At 40.1% G+C, this 19,417-nt stretch overlaps 1 protein-coding gene across 1 annotated transcript; it reads left to right on the top strand.

Annotated features, from left to right (window-relative positions):
* The first annotated feature begins 425 nt into the window (after positions 1-425).
* LOC128713553 (O-acyltransferase like protein-like) lies at positions 426-8,535 on the top strand. The gene is made up of 10 exons (XM_053808414.1): positions 426-480; positions 590-729; positions 2,408-2,633; positions 2,707-2,809; positions 2,871-3,248; positions 6,178-6,480; positions 6,568-6,681; positions 7,799-7,949; positions 8,011-8,340; positions 8,410-8,535. The coding sequence occupies exons 1-10, from the start codon at positions 426-428 to the stop codon at positions 8,533-8,535; spliced, it is 1,926 nt and encodes a 641-aa protein (XP_053664389.1).
* Positions 8,536-19,417: the final 10,882 nt, after the last annotated feature.

Below are 19,417 nucleotides of genomic sequence, written 5' to 3'. Positions count from 1 at the left end.
GAAAGCTTTTTAATGCGATCTGTGTTTCAATCTAGTCGATCACCCTCAACAAAACAACACCTTGAGATTTGTAATGCTTTCCGCTGATCATTCAACTATGCGAAAGATTTGGCAAAAGTAAACAAAAATGCCGGCAAACGAGTCCATATGATCGACGCTTTTAAATGAACAGGTCGACACGTGCCGGTGGTGGAATAAGGCCAACGAAAGTAATGCCAACGGCAGGGCGCTCTTGTGCCCAACACTTCTCTCAATGTCACCCGCAACAGCCGAAACCTCTGCCGTGGGGATTGTGCTTACAGGCAGGCCTCAGTATAGTCGAGACTAGTGTAATAACCGCACGCACGCGATACTGTTGTGCGTCTTTCGGTGCCGCGATGTTTACACTCAGGTGTGGAACTATCCATCGAAGCAACATGGTGAACATGTTGTGGGTATTGATATCAGCTGCAATCGTCGGATGCTGTTGTGCTGCATCGTGTGAGTGCAAACCATTCCGCACTGTGTGCTGAAATACAGTACATTGGAAATTCCGTTTTTAATATGGTTTTTACCCCCAATTTTGTGCTTCTCCGTGATACAGCCGAAGCAAACGAAGTGCAATTAATGCAAATCTACCAATACGATGATTACGAAGAATGTCGTCGAACGTACATTGATTTTGTGTACTGCAATGCAAAGGCACACCTTAAGTCAAGTTTGGATTCGATGCTTTGGACAAGCATAAAGGTAATAAATTTCCCTGTACTCGTGTATCCTTAGTTTGCAAGTGAATAAAGGTGGAATATATGACTAGCATATCTGCTGAAGTGTACAATATTCAAACTAATATTAAACGAATGAATACTGTACGCAATGTGTTGTGATGCGTGGTGCGCAATATGTAGACGGCCCGGTGGCATGATGGTAGCGGCGCCGGTCTTCACACGAACGGACCGGACCAAAATCCCATCCGGACAAATCCCCCGTAACAAGCACTTGACTATCACGGCTACGTGGTAAAGTAAGTCTAGTAAGCCAAAAATATCAGGCATGACCTAGTAGGTCGGTACGCCAAGAAAAGAGAGAGAGAGAGAATGTGTGGTGAAAAGAACTACTAGAAGCCTTGAATGTGTATATTCTTTTAATGGCAAAAGCCGTAACTAATTTAAGATACATGTTTTCACAAAAAAGATCCAAAGAACGGTCTTGTATGGTACAAAAAAAAACCAATTAAATCGTGTTATTGTAAAATAAATCTCAGAGTAACATTAAAAGTGTGCTTAACATAATTTACTAGCAAAAACCGTGCGTTAAAACGCTAATAGAACAGGAACTTCGCTAAGAGCATGCTTACACGTGCGCATACGTGTTCTTTGCGTTGTACAGACAACTTTCTTGTAACGAGTTTTATCCATCTCAGTATTTCAGTCATTATGGCGTTCTTTTACATATTTATATGAAAGATGAATTAATCCGTTCCATGCCAAATTATTGATTCAAATTCAAAGTGCAGGTAACTTGTTTAGCAACCAGATGGATAGAAAAAGTTAGGAAAATATGAGATACTTTCAACATACTTTGAACTTCTTTTTTTTGTCTGCTTTTCTTAGCAGCTTTTGAACTTTCCATATTAGGCCAAAGCTTATTTCATGCTTCACCTTTGGCACCGAACAACAACCAATGGGTCATAGGGCGATTATGTCATATTGAAAGATGATATTTGTGTGAAAACTCATTAAAAGGGGTAATCGTTATACAGGAGATGATTATATGAGTGCGACACGTGTTAGGCTACAAGATGTATACCAATTTCGAACAGGCATGCCAACGCCCCCTTAGCCTATGAGTAACCTAAATTTTTGCAAGTTCATCTCAAACCAATAAGACCTTCAGGGGTTTGCTTGTGTTTGAGTAGTGCAAGAAGTAGGTCTTATTAAAAAAAATAATAAGCCGATGATTATGAGCTTATGACATGTATTCCAATATATTTTTAAGCTTATAAGTACACACATTACATTGGATGAATTGATTGGTCGGATTTACAGTGTGAAGTATTTACTTCTTGTGCATTTCCCATTCACGGTTGGGATGACCCATGATAGGTTTTTGTCGAATTTATCGAAATCGACGTTTATCGCATTATTTTAAAATAATCTCATTTCAGTTCAACTTAAAGCAACTCACTCAACACCAATGTAAACTTTTTACGCTGTTTTTTACTCTTTTGTTAGTTTCTTCTTTCCGTTCGTTATTGGATCATATGGATAAAACAAAGCTTCATGAAAGACAGATTAAAATTGCAGTCACTGTTGTGTTTCTTACATTATTAGACAAACATTGTTCGATACAAAAAAGACTTTCACGATGTATTCAACTATTTTCTTTCTCTCCATCGACACCCACAACCATACTACACAACAACTAGAACTATTCTACAAATCCACGTCATTTCGATCGACGTACGATCGAAGTCGGAGCGTGTGCTCAGAAATGTAGACTCACGTTTGAAAGTGCAATACACAATGTATCAGCAGAGCTGGAAAGGTGCGTAGAGAAGAAAATATGGTCCCAATATGAGTTCAACTCGTCCATCGAAATCATGCGCTGCATACATGGGGACGAATCAACGCCGAACAACAGTGCCGAATTAGGTAAGCCAAATCGAAGCGTGATTGATTCAACTAGTCACAAACAAATCCACTGTTCTTTCAAATATTTCAATAGGTATTGCGCAGATTTGTTTTCTATGTTTTGCCATCGGGGCGATAGTGTTGGTGACCCTTGCATCCGTATCGGACACTGCAGCACAAGATTGCACAGCAGAGAAGTATGCAAAAGCTAAGTTAAACGTGTTTGCCGCTTTCAATAGAATCCTTTTCCATCTACAGAAATGCTTCATTTAACACAAAGCTGATGCAATCCTTTTCGCTGGCTCGCAACTTGCCGAGGCTGGTGGAAAGAGAGAACAAAGCCGACATTAATCTACGCCATCTCGACGGCATACGCGCAATAACGATGTTAATTATTTTGCTAACGCATTCCTCGATACCAATGATAAGGATGCCGATGAAAAATGTCAACGACCTAGAAGCCCAATTTGATCAACCGTGGTTCCCCATAGCGATGGCCGGCAACACGTACACGGTGCAAATTTTTTTCGTCATCGGTGGTTTACTGCTGGCCGTTAACACATTGGAGCAGTTAAAGAATCGCGATAGTGCTGGATTGGCTTATTTGCTGGATCGAGTTAAAATTCGACTGATCAGGTAATCAATTATTTATGCTTTATTACCAGGTTGCTATTGTAAAATTAGAGAGCATTTCGACCACCGGGTTCCATTATCAGGTGGATAAATTATTGTATTTCATAACACGGCACCAGCTAGAGAAGCTGAAGTAGTTTTCACTTTTATTTGCCATACAAGAATTCGATTCCTTCGAACTGTAGGGCAGTCTGTTTGTTTCCGTTATTTGTTTTGCCTCTTTGGATGTGACGCAAGTTTGTGCCAAACGTGTAAAACCTTTAAAGTGAACACACTACACCCCAAACATTTCGTAAGCAAAACTGTTTGCAGAAGCAGTTACATTGTGCAAACACAGCCAACTTCACAATCGGCGTCTTAGATCAGGGATCGTTATGGTAAAGCTGAAGACCTCGTCCCTTCCCATTAAATATCATTCACTCGGACCTATCTGCGGGATGAGTTTTTGAATTGCCCACAATTACTGATTGTAATGTTCGTTTTGTTAGCTCTATGCTGTGCTGTATATCACAAAATGGTTTTACTAATGGCAACCAACATTATTTACCAGTTACCAAATCTTTCGCATGTGTTTTCTTGGAACAGTCTTGTAACATTGTATAATATCGTGTGTTGTTTTCAAGTTTTATGATTAGTAACAAGGATTATCATCACTCGTCAGTACTGATTTTTTGCAACGTCTTTTTTCTCTCTCAAACCTGTGTTGGGGTTGAGGTGGGTGTTAATAACTGGTGTTTACTGTTTGGCACTTGTATTTAGTGCATAACTTATCGAAGCAACCACTGCATTGTTTGTTTGTCCTAGCGTGGTACTGTACTGTATATAATGTGAGAATTTTACACTTTCTAGTAATTATTAATGGACGAAAAAAACTGTAATATACAACTAATTTTTTTTAATCTTAAGTTGAGTTTTTATTTTCGATGCAAGAATGTGTTTCACATTAAATAAAAGTAACTAAAAGCATGCACAAATAAACAAGGTTGCGGTATGTTCGAAGGAAACTGAGGCAAAACCAAACTAGGCAAAAACAGGTTTCTATAGATTATAAATCAGACAACCGACCTTTGTCTTTGTGGCGCAGCCGAAAAGGGTCTCCGGCTCTGCTTGGTACGGTTAAAGTAAATTATCTTAGCCGATAGATAAAATTAAAACATCTAACTGCATACCAAAATCAATCTGTCCAGTGAAGTGAAATGAAAGGTAATCTTTAAAAATTGGACATCCTAGGACAAGTCCTTTAGACAAAGTTATTAATGTAGCACGAGATATTAAGTCCAACGAGACCCTCTATACTAGAAACTATGACCTGAGCAAAGGATCGTTGAAAGAAGATAAGATTCCACTTATCTTAGCGAATATTCAGGATATAGTTTTGAACTTCATGAAGAAGATTTCAAAACGGCACAACCATTAGAATAACAATATGTATTGTACCAATATTGGATTGGTATGTATATAATTTCGATATAACACATAAAACTGAATATTTTTATTTGTACTTGATAGTTCAGTGGCATATACATACAGGGGCCGGTTTAGCTTATTGGAGGCCCTGAGCAGAGTTGGAGGCCCTGATCGTAAGGAACAGTGGGATTATTATTGAAGATAATGTAATGCATATAATCATAATGGAATAAAATGAAATGCATAGAGGCGGTATCGGACGGCCATACGCCAACTGCCCTGAACCGTTTTTCGTGGCCAATTACAGTCAGTCTGTTTTTGACTAGAAGTTATTGGATTTGATTCAATGTTTGAGTTTTGTCCATCGCTTCTCAGGACAGGGGTCTTCGAACTGTTCAGCCTGTGGGCCATCCCTGCCCTGAACAGCAGATCTTTAGTGGAGTCCTCCTTAGTTAGTCCTCCTGGAGCCGCGTGTTCGGTGCTGTGGGTTCGGAAACAGCTCCGGGCTGAAGTCGAAGCCGGCTCCGGAGCCGTTGGTGTGCTCCGGAGCGCACATCACTAATATATACTAACATCTACTCGCGAGGAAAGCATACATTACACTGTCTTGCTATTGACTAAACAACACATGACACTAGCAGGTGATAAATTAGTATCAAAATCGTTTATAAACAGGATAACTTAAAACTGGTTATCCATCTACGACTATATTATTAATAATGCAGTGTTTGTACGCATGTATGTAAGTTATTTAATATCCGGTAGGGATATTGGTCCAAACCAAAGTGAATCCGACAACTTGTGAAGTATTAAGCACATTATATAACACCATTACATGGAACCATCTGTAATGCATAACTAGTCGAGATATAACATATAAATAAATTCATCTAACATTCGAGATTTGAAATTCATCCTGCGAGAGGTTCGGATAGATTTAATGAAATGTCTACCGCCTATCTACCGCATAACAGTTTCTACTGCTTCTAAATCATAATGAATTCAATGTTCGATACACCAAAACGCTATTAAAGATGGAGAAGATGTTAAAACAACTCGAGCATGGGTGGAAAATCGTCTTGAAGGGTGACCCGGTACAATAAGCCACGCAGTATACGGCCAAGTCAACGAACACCCTGTGTCTGGTCTACTAGTTTCATTCGATTTCGTTGACCATCCTCCGAAATATCCGAAGTCACTTCGGTGCTGCATGTTTTACCTAGGCCAGTTCAGTATTGTATGCTGTAGAAAGCACCGCATCATTTGTGGTCATGCAATGCAATTCCAACGTACTGTGACGCATATTTTGCACCACAAATAGGTGGCACGAATTGCAATGATGTCTAAATCTTTTCATTTGAATTTTAAAATATTGCAACCATTAGATGTGAAATCGAAACCGAGCCCGTAGGTAAAACTAATTCATACTGCATTTTAATACATTCGGATTTTTTTGGAAATGGAAATAAATTAATTTAGAATTGGAAATCAAAATTAATAAACTCATCCTCTCGTCTCATTCCAGAATACTTCCACTGTATCTCTTTGTGATATTGTTTCACGCATCGTGGTACCCTCAGTCATACGAAGGTCCAATTGGCGATCGTTTCCACGATCATTGCACAACGAACTGGTGGACCAATGTGGTGTTTCTTAATAATTATATCAATCCGAGCGAACCGGTAAGCGAACGAATCAGCTCTGCGGCCGTTACTAAACTTTACCCTAAATCATTATTTTCACATTTGCAGTGCATACAGTTTGCATGGTATCTCGGAGCAGATTTTCAACTTTATATACTCGGTACTGTTTTAATGATATTGATGCGGTAAGATTTACCAATTTTTGTCAAAATATTTGCTTTATGATGTATAATGATGTGTATTAACAAAAACGAATGTTTTTTTTTCATTAGGATTCCAAAATTGTTCAAACCTATTGTGGTATGTATGACGCTTAGCGCCTTCCTTGTGCCAATGGTCGTTATCTATAGCTACCATCTAGATGCTACGGTGATGATGATTTTAAGGTATAGTGTTTAAAGTTAAATTAAATTTTCGTTTCAATACAGAGGTTTTTTGGTTCGGGTTTTTACTCGATAGGAACAGTATCAAATCCTACCCTTATCGTTCCACCGTACACTACGCAGAATATCACTAAAATTTTAAAGCGCAAACAGGTAATTTATAAACTGTAAACTATTTGATGTTTTGGCTGATAACAGGCTGCTTACTGAGATTTTTTATACTAGTTATCTGTTGCCTGATGGGAAAACTCAAGTATATTTAGTCTTTTGTAGCGATCCTGTTATACACAGCTCGAAGTTCAAACTGAATTCGCCTCTACGAAGCAAAGAAGGTTTAAAAAACTTTAAAAAAAACAACGAAGCAAAAAAACGGAACCTCCTGATGTGACCGATCTGGCATCTATAATATCTTTTCCCATCAGAAAAAGGACGAAAGTTTCAAGTAGTAGTCTTGTTCTGGCCACCCGATAGTAAACATTACCGTAAGGTGCAGTAGACTCAAAAGATGAAGATCGAAGACAAAGTGATCTCTACGTTCTCCTGGTGGTTGAAGCAATCTGAAGAAGAACTGTACAGTGTGGAAATGTCAGTTAAGGTCAGTGGCTTGTGACCAACTTCTACCAGAAGGTCCTGGGCAAAAATTGCGTTAAGGGTAACTTTTACCAACGATGAACGATCATCAAAAGTGTTTTTTATAGCCATTTTTATTCGATTTTTAATGCATACATTATTTGCTGAAGAATTCATAAATTCTTGATATTTTTCATAATGTATACCAAAGATCTAAACTTGAATTAAAATGTTGTTAAACATTGCCAAGCTATACAAGCCAATTAAAAGTTAATTTTATGTATAATAGACCCCTAATAGTTACCAGGTTCCTAATAGTTTAAATTTCGAATCAATATGTTATTTTGGGGCAGAAAAATTTTAACTATTATAATAATTTCGCTTAAACGGAAAAGTATGTAAGTGGGACCTAAAGTTTCATTCATTCGGTTTTATTTGTTAGAAAGTGTTTGTGTCCATAGAAACGAGCGGATCGAATATAGAAAGTTCTTCAAGAACATGTTAACGAACTTAATTAATGATAATAACCCGAATATTCTTCTATTCCCAGATATATACTTCAAGAAATTCGGACATTACCTTATTATTTGCGTGTGTACATTCCCTTCGAGACAAATGCTGGCAACTATTTCTTCGGTATGCTCACTGGTATCGCGTACTTCCATTTAAAGGATAATCCTACAGCGGCCAATGTTTTGAAGGTGATGCCATACGTTGTAGAGCTCCAGCACTAATTTCTAATATATTTTTTTCTGTTTTTAGTTAAATTATCTATTGCCAGGTAGTGCTCTGTTCTTTGTAGCAATGAACTGTCTCACGATGATGCTGCCTTCCGATCATTTATCTGAAGCATCAATTGGTCTAGCGGTTTATGGATCATTGTTAAAAAGTGCCTGGGGCATATTTCCCTGCGTAGTACTACTTTATCTCGCATTTCAGAAGACACCTTCCATGTTAATTGCAACGCTCCAGCATCCAATACTACTAGTTGGGTCTAGATTAAGCTACAGCATATATCTGGTACAATATGGCATCGTATACGCCGTCTATAAACACATCACTTATCCTCTAGTGTACAATGGTTTTACCACAGTAAGTCCACGATGCGCGCATGTATAAGTAAAATGCAAACAAAACGACTATAAATATTTTTTATTTCAGCTTATTTTTACGGCAGCTATTGTGAACATCACATTCTGTGTAGCATTTACGTTACACCTTGTTATTGAACTTCCGTTCAACTTGGCTCTTAAGCAAATTTTGACCAAAACAAAATCAAAAGCGTAACGTGTATAAGTTTGTAACAAAAATAGAAAATAAATCATTTAACAAACATCGTCGAATCTTCCTTAGGTTACGCGATCCGAAATTATTGTGTCTTTTAAAAGCAAGTAATTACAATATATTGTAATATTGTTCAAATTACTGCAAGATGCTTTTTGTTGTGAAAAATTTGTGAAGCCAACAAAAAATATTTTTATCTTTGGCTATTTGTTTTAACCCTTTGCGCTCGACACCTCCGAAGTTGCTTGCACTTATTTGCATTTTGTTTTACCTTTCTGGGCATCGTTTTTTGTTGATGTAAGCTGATTTGAATAATTTGGGTTCTATATTATTATTACTCTAAATACAAGCTTCCCTTATACTACAAGATCACCTTGTCCCATTCGTAGAAAAGGTAGTTACGAACTACCTGAGGAGATTCCGAAACGGAAAATCAACCACTCGAGGACCATCTTCTATAAGTCAATCCAGATCCTGGCATACGCTGATGACATAGACATCATTGGTTTACGGCTCTCCTACGTAGCGGATGCTTATGAAAGAATTGAGCAGGCAGAACAGAAAACCTCGGGTTGAAGATTACAGAGGCAATAACCATGTTGATGGTGGCACCATTAGCGACCCTGTTAACAAATCCAAACTCACGCAGGGGTGACGTACAAATATAGACGAGCGCTCTTTCGAAGTCGTCCAAAATTTCACCTATCTTGGGTCAAAAGTTAACACCGACAATAGCATTGATGTTGAAATACGCGCTAGGGTGCTGGCTGCCAACCGGTCATTCTACAGTCTGAGGAAACCTTTCCACTCAAAACACCTGTCGCGAGGAACGAAGCTGGGACTATATAGAACCTATATAGTTCCAGTACTCACATACGCCTCTGAGACATGGACCAACTCATTAAAACTGACGCAACCCTCTTAGCCGCGTTCGAAAGCAAGATGCTCAGAAGGATTTTTGGCCCCGTATGTGTGGATGGAAAATGGAGGAGCCGCTACAATGACGAGCTGTACGAGCTGCACGACAAATTTACTGTCGTACAGCGGATTAGACTCGCCAGGCTCCGGTGGGCTGGTCACGTCATGAGAATGACAACGGACGACCCAACCTGTAAAGTCTTTCTAGATCGTCCACATGGACAGTGGAGGCGTGGTTGACCCCAGTGGCGGATCTAACGGTGGGTGGAAGTAGCCGGCTGCCTTGGGCATCGTCGTGTAGGAGGCCCCGGAATAAGCTATTTAAGAGGAAAAGTGTATGACGTATGCTAGAAATGGGCTTCATAAGCGCCTATGCTAGGGGGCCCCCAAGTGTGACATAAGGGGCCTCTGGAAAAATTGAAATTCTGGAATTGGAAAATTGGAAAAATCTGGAATGCTAACACCCCCCCAATCCCTCCGGTGAACAGTTACCAAATATGCACAGGAACCGATATGAATATATTGGAATTTTTTTTTAAGTACACGCAGTCCACGAGATATGCTATTATAGTGGACCGCCATGAACTGGGAAAAATTCGCGTATCTCGAATTTCCACGTATGTCGAATCCGATAATAAAACCGTTTGTGTAATGCTAAGCGTTTCAGCTCCAACTGAATCAATTAGTGAGTTTCATTACATGGCATTGGTGAAATTTTTGTAACGGTTGTAGCGTATAATAAGTCCTTGTTTAAATACATAGTTATTAGTTTTTTTTCTGTTCTTCTAATGCATCAGCACAAAAAAAAACCAAACGACAATAACTACATTCGCATTTTACATCACTTACATTTTCCCTCAGAGGGGACATCCGAGCGCATGATTATTTTGTAGAACCATAGCCTGAAATCGATTTAGTATTGAAACATTAAAATTCACATCAATGAAACCTAGAAGAGTTAAATTAATTTTCATCCGAATATTATACTGTATTGAATAATGCTTTTTTAAAGTTATAAATTATAAGTTAGTGGTTGCCAATAACAGGGTTAATTCGATGGTCACAACCACTGTGAACAACATAACTACGTGTTTCCATTATTCGTGTCACTCTTTATGTCAGCTATACGCTTTATCCGTGCCGCTCAAACAAGTCACTCATTTGTGCAGGGATTTAGTCACCTTCACCAACACTATCACAATACGACTCTGAGTGAGTGGTGTTTTTTTTGTTCACATGATGTTTGAAAACACGCGCTCTTTCGGTCGTTAACCCCGAACAGGGGGAAAAAAAAACCTAAAAACGTCATAACAGTTTCTGCTCTGTTTTTCTCTCCTTTTCTCTCTTTTGCCCGCGAGATTGACTCTCACTCGATGTAAATCGTCGGCTACTCTTGGCATCAACTTGTGAATGCCACGAACAGCCGAACGGAGGTTAGAAAATGTTGCAAAAGTGCGTTGTTTTGAAGTTAGTTGCATTAGGCCAGTGGCATCAAAGAAATATGAGCTGGTTTGCGAAATTGTGTTGTGCGACACGTGGAGTGAAAGAAACGAAAGGTGCCGTTCTGCCGTTTGCTGCAGAATCCTGCTCATTGTTTTGTAAGCCGCTTCTCTTTTGTTCTCCTGCGTGTGTGCGACTGTGAACGCCGAAAGCGAACGAGTGAGCGAAACGCCACCGTAGCGGAGAGAGCCGCGCGGTTTCGTTCACTCCAACGTACCGTGCTCAGAACAAGGAGCCTCCTCTCGTCGCCCGTTCTCATATGCTCGTGTTCCCTTTTTGTATCGTTCCATTCATCGTTCCATTTCGAGCTTCTCAGTTCAAGCGGTACAGTTTGGTCGATTGGATCGGTCGATTACGCGGCTTTCCATTTCGCGCCGGCTTTATTTTGAATTGAAACGACGATTGCTGCTGAAGCAGCCTCACGGCGTACCGGTGCAAAGTGCAGGCGAAATGATTGTAAACGACGTTAACACGCACCGTGGCGAGCAGGCCGTATTGCACTAAACCAGCAGTGGTGCAGCACGCAGTGAAAATTGTGATTTGTCTACAGCAGAGCGGGGCTCTTTCTAATCAATCACACCCACTTGAGCGACTTACGGCTTGATCGGTGATGTCGGTGCAAAGGTTACTCGACGTACGTACGTAGCAACCGGCTTAGTGTGAGCGGTTGTGGAAACCCTGAAAATCGTTTCTTCTCCACCGGTACATTACCAGGTTATGAGAAGTGCAACGGTAGCAGCAACAACGAAAATCCTAAATTGTGTCCATCGTAGCTGCAAAGTGTGATGTCCCGCAGAGCGTTTGTGCGGAAGTGTCGTTAGCAAAAGTGTAGTGTGCTGTAAGGGCAACAGTGGAAAAGTGATGTGCATGCGTATGCGGTAGTGGAATCTGTAAGCCCGGCATTTTCGGTAAAGGTGTGTGTTTCAGACGAAGAAATAGTTTTACAATAAATCTTTACACTTCCGTTACCTGCAGCAAAATGCGAAGCTAATAAAGATCCGAGTGTGCTTTGGATGTAACCATGGTGAAGAAAAGGAAGTGCTTTAGGTTTCGTTTGTGACGATTAGAAGTGAATTCACTACAGCGAACTGTAACCGTTGTCGTTCGGTGTTTTTTAAAAGTTTGAAGTTGTATGTAAAGAAGAAAATCCCCCGAAACGACACCCACATACATGAATGAATGAAGCCATTAGTCCGTCTATTGCGCACTTTCGAAAAAGGTCCTAGAATTTGCCATTGTTAAAACGCAAAGAAAGTTTGTTAGGATGCACACACGGATGGATTGAAGCAAGAAATATATGTACATAATGGAATGTGCTGAAAAGGTTAGTGACCAGGCTTCAGCATCACTTCCGGGCAATGCGGTTTAATGTTATTATAGCACTCTCTTTCGTTCGCTTTCTTCCTCTCTCACTCTCTCTCTCTCCCTTGCGTAAGGGTGAATGTGTCTTTCTCCGTTGCTCTAGATCACACACGCACACACCCTTTTGTGTAACAGTCCACTCGTCTCTTTTGTGCACTCGGTGCTGGCAGTGGCTTCTAATTGTGGTTCATTCCTCCCGGACGGTTAGAGCAAAAGCCTTTTGCTTTCTCTAGGCGCTCATCATCGTCATCCCCCCGCATGGTGTGCAGTGTTCTTAGTGGAAAACGTTTCGCGGTGAAACGGTACCTGCATGTGCATACATGCTCTCAGAATGCTCCCGGTGTTGTTTTTTTTTCTCCCTTAGGGCCGGCACCCGGTTCTAATCGACTCGAAAATGAAAATGTTCAAAACCTACAAATGGTCCCGTTAGTATTGGGCTTTGGCCACCCAATAAGTGTACGCGGCAGGATATGTTTGCACCCGTAAGAGTAGTAGTGCGACTGTTAAGTGGGTGTCTAGTACATTTTTGATGTAAAGGATAGCAGCATATTTCGATACCACGTACTGGTGTACTTGTGGCTCCATGTATAGGTCTTTTTCTCACTTATCTGGATTCTAGTTCGTGTTTGAGTAAAGGAAAACTTTATAATATACTTTTTGCAGCACGTTTAGCGTACATAGAATGATGATAACAAATGCACTTACAGTAGAACGTAGTTTATCCGGGAGTCTGATTATATGTGCTGCTAGCAAATGACAGTTCCAAAGGAGATTTGACATATCCGCTGCAACACCATTGACGGAAGAAATAAAGAGTCCTGTAATGTAAAATGAAATGGGCACAATTTCTAAACAAATTTTTAAACAATAAACAAAACAAAGTAAAAATAGATCATTTACTCAGAAATCCCTACCCATCATACACTAAAATTAATCACTAAATGGATATCCATGTTATTATCCATTTTGATTATTTGACAACCAGCGAGACGCCACGAGCCCGGATAATCAGCGTTCTATTGCATTTTCAAGTAAATTAATTCAACCGCTACTTGCTGTTAACAACACAACAATACTAGTGAAAATAGAATTTAAGAAATGTAAAATGCAACATATTTTCTTAAATGTCTCGCTCTCCGTTGCGGACGTGCTGTGTTATAATAGCCCCCTTCCCGGTAGAACGAACGAGGTGGAACCCCCGGGAACCATTTGCTGCGCTCGAGAATTCGCCGGCGTTGGGGCCCGTCTTTCTAGAAAACCCAACCGGTATAACGGCAACACGCACACAACGTTGCCCCTGAGCCGCACTGTATAGGAAACCGCGTCTTGCCGCGTCAGACTCGCGCTCGCGCCTCTCCCCACCGGCGCCAGACGTCGCAGTACGCAGCGATAGCTGGATCCATGTTTTATAATTAAATATGTGTCAAAAGAGCAATAGCCTTTTCTCCACGCCGTTTTTAAGGTTGCTCGAGGATGTTGCCCTCGATTCTCGCCGGTCTCTTGCGTGTGAAAGAGGAGAGAAAGAGCGTGAGAGAAAGAGCGCACAGGAACGTCCGAAGTGCGAGCGCGCGATTTGTCCCACCGAGAAAGAGGAGCGTACGGCGAGCGTTTGCTCCTGCGTTGCTCCTGTGTTGGATACTCACGTGTTTCCACACCGTTCTCGACGTCGATGACACGATCGTTCGAAGCGCGGTCGACCTCACCGTACTACGATCCGTTCTCACGGCGTGCGGTGCACTGTAGTGGAGCCTTCTTTTTTGTTTGGCTCCGTTTTTTTATTGATGTGTGTGCAACTGTAGTGCATTTTTTTTATTGCTGCTTCGTTTTAACCCGACACTCTTCTTCCGAGTGCATGCTCAGTTTTAATGCCGAGGCATTGCAATTGCACCGGCAATATTGCATTGGTGGTGTCAGTCGACGACGTACCACCAGCTGTATTTCTATACAATCATTGTTGGCTTTTATTCCTGCCCACGAACTCAACGACGTCCACCAAAAGTATGTTTTGGCAAATGCATCTTGCTGCCAAGATGAACGGGGTTTTGACAAAGTATTTTAGAACCATCTTTCCACTTCCTGGTCCACAACTCCACGTTTTGACTTGGTAAAAATAGGCACACGCTCTGATACTGAACTGGACCGGATTGTTTGGCCCCCCCCCCCCCGGTGTGTGGGGCTAGATTTTCAAGTCGTCTGAGTTATTTTTGGGTAGTGAAATCGCGAGACGCAAGCGCACGCATTTCCGGGTATCGTTCAAAAATGCAACCAACCGTGTGTTCGTGGTGTGTTTGTGGATGCACCAACCAATATATACAACTGGCGAAGTGTTTGCGTTACAATGGTGAATCTCTGATGGTGAAGCATGAATTATTGTCTCGCAAATTGGGTATGGATTTGCACAATTTTGTGACACTTTCTACACCGCGCAGTTAAATGTGAATGTTGGTGAATTTCGCTTTCCCGTAGGTGACCAGATCGCGTTCTAATCGTTTTATTCATCCTGCCTTCAAGGGGGGGCACAAACAGTGTGAGAACAGTGCGTTGCTAGTTTGATCGTTATGTGTGGTGCATATGGTCGAAGGTGCATTATGTGATGATAAAGCGTGCTTATGTGTGTTCCAGTGCATGTGGTATGATCGTTCAGTAAATTTACAAGTATAAAAGCAATTAGTTACGTAAAATCGCAAAACGTTACTAAACGCATAATAAGTGCTTCGGAAGATGATCGGTGGGCCTGTTGAAACTTCTAAGCAGCAGCGCATAAAAAATGACATGGGAAATTCATATGCTCGATAAATGTTGTAATACGTACGAAAACTAAGGTGCTTCATCCACGAGCATGACAGTGAAGTGTCGTCGTCGCGTTTGAAGAAGGTTGGTTTTGTTTCTCGATAACGCAGCACACAATGGCCGACGATAATGGTTAGCTACAAGAATTTAAGGTGAGTTTTTTTTTCGTTCTTAGTATTACAGTTGTTATTATTTCCCTCGTTCAGTGGGACATTTATTCGTTGTCTATTCCACAAATGCTTATGTTGCAGTTACCATTGTATATAGGGCCTAGTCTAGTGGGATACTAAGGTCCAGGCCCAGCGCACTATTCGCAAGAGTTTATATTGACAAAATTTGGGTTCAGCGATCCTCTTATGAAATGATGAAGGCTTATTACTCGTTAGAAAACAATTTAGATTTCAGTTTAACTTTACTTCACCTTGGCAACCCTTTTACATACTTTAGTTTCACGTTTTAAGCTTATTTCTGTATGTCCTTGTGATGGTAGCTTTTTTTTGTTTGACGTCACTTTATTCGTTTTAATTTTATGACAAAACCAGGGAGAAGTTCCGTTTTGAAAATCCGTTCCTTGATTTGATTTAATTCTCGATCAATAAGGATTCCAGAACCGGTCAACTGTGACAGTCGGTATTGTAAAAGTAAAAAAAACCGTTTCAAATGTCGATTCATATACGCAGGATTGGCTATCCAGGACTATCGAGATACATTCCGAGCAGCAAGGCCATTCCTATGAATGGTACGCAATACTCGGTAACATTTCACAATGGGCGACATTTCCTTCTCCGAACTATGAAAGCGAACCTTCCTTGTCCCTGGTATACTCCGCCGATATGTAATTAAAATAATTCCCATAAATATTACAAAAATGGAAGGAAATCATAACTATTTCGTTGGGAAATATTTGATTTTGTTCTCATCAACAAGCCTCTTTTCGTTTTTCGAATTTCTGTAGAAATGTCGCTCAATGTTTCTAAACAGAATTTCTTTACATCTCCTGTATTATATAATCTTTTCTAAATTGATTGTGGCTTCCAGTCTAAGTAGAACAGCTCATAGACATAGATTACCCCTTCCGATGGAAAAGTTTTTATATTATCACATGACACATGATAACTTGCACCCCAAAAATACCCCAACTTTGGATTGAGAAAGATTTAGCTACTGGCCTTCTGGCTTTCTGTGACTTTATTTACCCGTAGCTGGATTGTCAGTCCTGCGTACGGGGTTCATGTCATCGGAATGACACCGGACTACCCGTCCGGTAAAGTTCTTGATTTTGCGAGTTTGTCGAGTATGTTTACAAAATCCTTGTACGCTTGCCGCCGTCCTGTTTGTCATGTAATAATTCCAGGAACCTTTTTAAATCCTTTCACTACCTTTTAAGCATTTCCGATTAAGGTGCTCGACAAGGAGGTTTCGCTATACGCCATTTCTGGCTTGCCTGAACTTTTTAAATTTGATCTCAAATAATCAGCTTCAATACTTCTTCGCTTGGTATTACAAGCTGTAATGTCTGCGGTATATAATAGATTATTAGGATATGATGGTGTCCTTACTAATGGGGCCAGTTATGATGAGTTTCGCTTCCCAACCTTCGGTGCATCAGGAGGATCTAGTTCTTATTGGTAAATGGCCGTAAGATGAGCGATTTTGTTTAAATGTGCACTTCAAACACAGAGGTGCTTTTCATACACGGGTGTCACTATATGTCTAGGAAGGGATTGATTCTTCCATTAATGAAATTGATTTCTCTGGCATTTTGGAAATTGGTAATACAGTATTGCACGCGTTGTTACAGCAATGTTAATTCATATTTTGCAAGGTTATATTAAGAGTACTAGTAAGCACAAAATATGGAACTAATCGGTGTGGTTATGGAAAAAAAACGAAATACACGAAATTTAACCCTTACCCTTAGATGCCAGGAGTTACCAAAGTGTAACAAAAGTGGTAAAAAAATATTTTTATATTACTTTTGACGACCTTAAGTAAATATTTTCGACGATTTTTTTAAATGTAAGTACGCTCTCCAAAACAACGATTTTTCTTATAATTACAAATAAGTCTTATAGTCTTACAGTTATGTTACATGAAGCGTTTTTCGATGTAGCGAAAAAATATGTAAAAAGTGTGCGTAAAAGTATGTGTCCATCATAAAATGATGTATTTTCTTTGCTCAACAACTTTCTTCTCTCCATCTTTTTTTGTTATTTTCCAAAAAAACTAGGAGTTTTATAGTTAGGTTACTTAGGGCTGTTATCCGATGAGATAGCATGCATTTTATTGTATATTATTATACTTATGATATGGATTTTATTTTCACGCCAGCACTGAATAATCAGCCGCCATGTTTGATACTGAAATCAAAAGAACGCATCTTTTTGTAGAACACTTCTGAACCGGTTGGACTAATAAGTAGGTTAAATAAAGGGTATCCAACCTGCAAATTTAGCATCCCTGAATGCAGAATTGCTCGCTTTTGTTATATTATTGTATACCTACATCAGTGCAAACCATGCTCAACGTCAGTCTAAATCCGTTGCCAGATAGTATTTGGACAGGAAGAGAGAAATACGTACAGCAACTGAATCGAGTTACTGCAATGTGTGTCCCTAATGTGAGGGTGACCTTCGTTTATCAACCTTGATAAGACTACGCCGCCAATGCCTTGCGCATTCGTTGCGATATTTTATTGCCAAAACTAGCGCATAGTCACGCGTTGTACAGGGAAATAGGCAGCCCACACGAAGCCCGGGCGGGGTATGCGGTGGTCGTAAGGTGGCATACGCTGCTACCGACCGAGGGGGAGGACAAAATCAACATTCGCCTATCAACACAAAACCTACATCATCATCATCAACATCAACATCAACAGCGGTAAATTTTGCTTTGACGTACGCCTGCTTGCTCTATCGACCATTATATGGCTGTGTGTTGCTGTCGCGGCTCTGGCCTTCCCTGGTGCCGCGCACAGATATCGGCGGCAAGATAGAGCGAGAGCTGGGCGACCGAGTCAGATAGCGAACGGGAGGTCAATGAACTTGTGTTATAGATACGAAGTCGATCCATTCGTTTGTGGGTGCGTACGTCGAGCGCGAATATGACAGTATGTATGCTGTCGTGCGTATCGTGGTGCGTTTTGCGTTCAGTTCGCATATATGTTGACGTTATATTTTGTGTACAAAATCTTTTTGTTTTTTTTTGTGTCATTTCACCAATTTTCCGTTCTTAGTTTCATTCGAATGATACCCGATTGCGAGCGTGGTGTGCATCGTTTTGATAAAAATAATGACTACAACAATGTCGCATATTGGACATTAACAATTATTCAGTAACCTTGACATGGCCTTGATAAAAATGATGATGAAACCCTTAAGTTGTTGCTGTTTCGTGTCGTTGCTATCAATTGATCTTACGTGCTTCTTTATCCTGCTTATCGTATCTGAGACCTACTTATAATTAGGCGAGTAGCGGAAAGATTTGAATCCATTTATTTATTGAACTATTTCATTTAACTATTAGAAGGTTTTTCCTGTGTTCCGTTGGTCCTATTTTACTATGCGTTTCGTTGATGAATAATCCACAATGCTTCAATCCTTAAAGAGGTTTAAAATTAACTATTAATGGAAATAGTTGACTTTTGTCTGTGACGTGATCCGTTCCGTTGACAAATCAATTCCTTGTTCATAAAAGTCAAATGACCCTTTTTCATTAGTGATAAGTTACGTTACCTGACAATATGATTGTTTCCATTACCAATATATTCGCTGCATTTATTGTATGATGCATACTACTGAACTATAGCTTGAACACAGTATCGAAATTCAAACAAAAGCTCCTTATCGAAAATGTCTTGAGTCAAGCCATTGGTGTGTGCATGTTTTTTTGTGAGCACAAGTACCCCGTATCTCAATACGTCCCAGTGATACCTCGTTGTGTCGTTTGTTTACGTCAAAATGGCCTTTAGTAGGGGAATTTTGAGTTTTGCTTTGTTTTTGGATTATACTAGAATCATATTACAGGTGGACTAACAGATAAATTCGAGAGCAAAACTACTGAACACAGTTTTGCATTGTAATCAAAATATGTGTTATGATTGGTAAAAAAATATTTGCTATTGCAAATCGACTTTGGGCGTAATTTCACGACCCTAAATTGACTGTATGCCATACATCCATGTCATTGTAATGTATAGTTATTTCCCGAGTTACGCAAATAATGCTTGCCGGAGAAATTCGCTTAAGTCTTTTATCGTACATATATGTATCACAAATTATGTGATCATGAATAGAATGATGCAACTATTAGAAAA

Source organism: Anopheles marshallii, chromosome 3 (genome assembly GCF_943734725.1).
Source record: "Anopheles marshallii chromosome 3, idAnoMarsDA_429_01, whole genome shotgun sequence".
NCBI lineage: Eukaryota > Metazoa > Arthropoda > Insecta > Diptera > Culicidae > Anopheles > Anopheles marshallii.
Note: the sequence above shows the minus strand (reverse complement) of the source record. Positions and strands in the feature narration are given on the sequence as shown.